Genomic DNA, 4,024 nt, shown 5'->3' with positions numbered 1-4,024 from the left:
GTTCAGCGAGGCTCTCCCACACCACGGTCAGCGAGGCTCTCCCACACCACGTTCAGCGAGGCTCTCCCACACCACGGTCAGCGAGGCTCTCCCACACCACGTTCAGCGAGGCTCTCCCACACCACGGTCAGCGAGGCTCTCCCACACCATGTTCAGCGAGGCTCTCCCACACCATGTTCAGCGAGGCTCTCCCACACCACGGTCAGCGTGAGGCTCCAGGCGAGAGCTCTCCCTGCCAACCTCCCACAACCTAGAGGCGTGCCTGTGACACCCGCCCCAAGCACTCCTGTGACCTGCCATTTACAACTCCTTCCCAACCTGCTATCTCCCCGACAGAAAGGTAAGCACGCCCGGCAGACGCTCTGCCTCCCCACCCTGTCTCCTGCCCTGCTTCCTTTGCTGAGCAAGTCCCTTCTCTTTCTGGGCGTGGACATTGCCCCTCCAGCTATAGCTCAGCGAGGGGCTCCCAGCCCAAGATGTCTGATGGCAGCCCAGGGCCTAGAAGCTGCTCCTGGCTGCCAGGCCTCCCAGGTGAGGGCACAGGGACAGGAGACCAGCCAAAGGTCAGAATTAGCTGAGAGCTGGGAGTGAACAGGAACCGATGACCACTTTTTGTCACTGGGTGGCAGGAATCTCCTTGGGTTAATCCATTTGGCAGAAGGAGGATCGACCCCACCCCACTGCCCGCATCACTGAGGAGATGGCAGGCAAAGCCAATAGCAAAAGGTCCCTTTTCCCAGGCTCCAGTCAGTCAGTTTCTGTGCGGCTCCCTGACCCGAACCTGCGCTTCTTCAAGAGACGCGGGGCAGGTCCTTTAGTCTCTCAGAGCCTCGATTTACTCACTGCAAACTGTGGGTGAAAATCTGTGTCTTCTTTTTTTAAAATATATTTTATTGATTTTTTTACAGAGAGGCAGGGAGAGGGATAGAGAGTTAGAAACATCGATCTTCAGTAGGCGTTATAAGGATCGAGTATGATCAGATAGTAAAACACTTTGTAAGTTATAACCTGCCACTTGTCACTCTGATAAACTCCAAGGCCCCGGGGCCCAGTCTCTGAACAAAACCAGGTCAGATGTGGGGCCAAGCCCTGAGTAGCTCAGAGTGCACTCCCTCTCTACGGCAGCTGTCGGAGAGCACCAACCTGCCGCGCGGGCGCTGCTCCTCCCCCCGCCCCACCATGGCCTGCAACACACAGCTGACACAGCCCCCACTTCCTCTCGGGGCCCCGGCCATGCGGTCTCCACTGCCTGCCTCCCTCTCCTGTCCAGGCCCACAATCGAGCAGGATGCCTGGGACAGGAGCTCAGCTGCCTCAGCAAAGTGTAGTCTCTGTGGAGCGGGTGGGACGGGCCCAGGGCCCAGACCCCTGCCTGTCACCTGTGACTCCTACCACCCCAACCTGACCAGGTGCCTGCAGACCTACTCAGATGCCTGACGCACAAGACGTCACCACATTGAAGGGGGGCACGGAGGGCCTGTGGTGGATGCAGCCAGGCTCGATGGACGGACTTTTCAGGCACACAGTCCTCCCAACACCCCTCCTGCAGAACGGTCCGCGCTCACTTGTCCCACGGTGGGCACAATTCCACGGCCACATCGGTTTGAGAAGCGCTGGGTTAAACCAAGTCACATGGGTTTCGCCAACTCTGGAGCCGCTGGCAGGTTGAGACAGGCGCTCAGTGCCAGTGCCTTACGGTATGTCTGGGTAACCCCCTTCCTTCCGGCTTTATAGCCGGGGATGCTGAGCCGTGGGGACAGTGACCCACAGAGCACCGTGCAGGCTGCAGAGGGTGCGGCGAGATGGGTGTGTGGGCCTGGAGGGGGAAGAGGAAGCAAGCCCCATAGCTGCCCTGGTTCACTTCCTCCAGATCAAGGTTACTGTGCAAAGGCAGCTACCCAGGACCACGCGGTCACCCCCACGCCTAAGCCACGGGCCACGTGTCGCTTTGCAGCCTCGCCGGTGGACAGCGTGGAGAGGAAGGGTCCAAGAGCAGCCACCCCTGCTCAGCCGCATCCCTCCCGAGGCTGACCCAATGGGAACCTGTGTCCGTCCGTCATGAGGTACAGCGTGCAGACGAGACTAAAGGGCACGTCACCAGGGGAGTGGCACCTCCTAGGCATCCCCGCGGCAGCAGTGCCTCCAGACCCGTGGCACCAGGGAGAGAGTCAGTGCCAGGCACTGGGTCCAGCAGGAGGCCACGGGGGCGGGCCTGTCCCTTTACCTTCTTCTTGGACTTAAACACGTTGCACCTGAACACGTTGCTGGCACCGTCTCGGGCGATGTAGCTGAAGATCTTCAAGTCCTGGGAGTCGTGAGAGACGTAGAAGATCCTGCGGAAAAGCACAGGGAACCCTGAGAACGTGGTTGGTGCCCACGTCCGCGAGGAACGCTCTGCGCCAGGCGCCCTGCGAGCAGAGGCAGCTCCAGACGTGACACGGGCAGTGGCGCGGGACAGGCCCGCGCCGTCAGCAGCAGCGCCATCCGGACTCCTGTGCTGCCCGGAACCGTCCCACCCCCATCGGAGCTGGAGACGAGGTGGCCCCTCAAGGGGATAGACCCCTTTCCCAAAGGCAGCTGCCTCTCAGTCCAGAGCCACATGGTCTGTTGTGACAACTACTCTGTTCACAGACGGCCAGGGCGCCAGGCCGGCCCATCCTCCCCAGCATGCCTCCTCCCTGCCTCCCACGCTCCCCAAGGTCGCTGTGCCCCCGGCAGATGTGTCTTCCTTCTCCCGAGCGTGTGCGGATGGGCCGGATCCTGCGCAAAACCCCTGGCCCCTCCTCCATCCCCAGGGCCTGGCGCTCATCTCTGAAGTGCATCCCTGTCTCCACTCCCAGGGCCGCGGTGCTGCCTGCGCCCAGCTCCTTAGCTCGCGCCTGGATCTTTCCAGCCTCTGTGTCTCCCCTCCACCGAGCCACCCCCCTGCTGCCAGCACAGGGGTATTTTAAACAGACGCCACCATTTCCCTCTGAAGCCAGTCAGCTGTGGACTCCCTCAGGGACAAGTCCTTCCGGTCTCTCCCTGAGTGCCAACTGCACACCCTTCTGAATGGGCCACGGTCCTCTTCCTGCCTCTGTGGCAGCTGTGACGCCCTGGCAGCCTTGGGTCTCACAGAGGCCGCCCGAGGGTGGAAGGCCCGTCTGTGCCTGGCGCACACCTGCACCGCGAAGTTTACACGCAGCTCCAGAGGACGAGGCCCAGGTCGCGGTGCTCAGCAGCCCAGCGCCAGCGGCTGCCCATCGCCACTCCTCCAGGTCCCGCATTCACTCTGACCATTAGATGCGTGTCCCACCGAGGTGCCCCTGCTCTGACACCTGAGCCGGTTCCTTTGGCAGAAGTCCTGCGGGCTCTGCCGCCCGCACCCCCAGGGTCCCGGCTGCATCTGGCACAGGAAAGGGTGGTGAGCCATGAGCCGGCGTCCGCACCTCACAGGCCTGGGGAACCATGGTCGGGCACCACTCACCTCTCGGGCTGTGCTCCGCAGACCCACCCCCGTGGCTGGAAAGAAGCCCGGGCTCTGGGCAGAGCGACCGGACAGGCTGCGGGAGGAAGGCGGGCGCTGGAGCGGTCCCGTGGCTCCTGGGGAAGGCCACACCGATGTCTCACTTATTACACTGTCCTGCTGCGCGCCAGCGTGAGGAGGAAGCCCCCAACTGGTTCAAAGCCTAGTGAGACCCGGCAACCCGCCCTCGTCCCACCGCCTCTCCCTCTCCGGGGCTAAGCTCACAGCTGTGACAGGTTCTCCCTCGAGTTCCACTGGCACCGCCCCTGCTCTCTGGGACCAACTGCACCCCCACACCTTCCCGCCAGGAGCTCCAGGAAGCATCCTCTCGCCCAGTGGGCAGCAGCCGCGGACTGACACCCGCACTCCGAGGCTTTCATTCTCTCTGACTCGGGAGATTTCCCCAGTGACGTCACCTGCTGGCCTTAGGCCCAAGGTCTGCGAGGCTGCCAGCTGTCTGGCCCATCCCCTGGGAGGACCTGGCCCTCCCTCCCACAGGGCGGGCTGCAGCGAGGCTTCC

General features: G+C 62.6%; 1 protein-coding gene across 1 annotated transcript in view; it reads right to left on the bottom strand.

The window, feature by feature from the left end:
- Window positions 1–4,024, bottom strand: part of NOS1AP (nitric oxide synthase 1 adaptor protein) — a 64,000-nt gene that overhangs the window by 20,079 nt on the left and 39,897 nt on the right. Inside the window, exon 4 of the mRNA XM_015563557.1 lies at window positions 2,224–2,332. Within this exon, the coding sequence (XP_015419043.1) occupies window positions 2,224–2,332 (109 nt within the window). The remainder of the gene's footprint in view (window positions 1–2,223; window positions 2,333–4,024) is intronic.

The sequence above is a fragment of the Myotis davidii genome, unplaced genomic scaffold, assembly GCF_000327345.1.
Source record: "Myotis davidii unplaced genomic scaffold, ASM32734v1 scaffold1059, whole genome shotgun sequence".
Classification (NCBI taxonomy): domain Eukaryota; kingdom Metazoa; phylum Chordata; class Mammalia; order Chiroptera; family Vespertilionidae; genus Myotis; species Myotis davidii.
The sequence above is the reverse complement of the archived record's forward strand: the minus strand, read 5'-3'. Positions and strand labels throughout refer to the sequence as shown.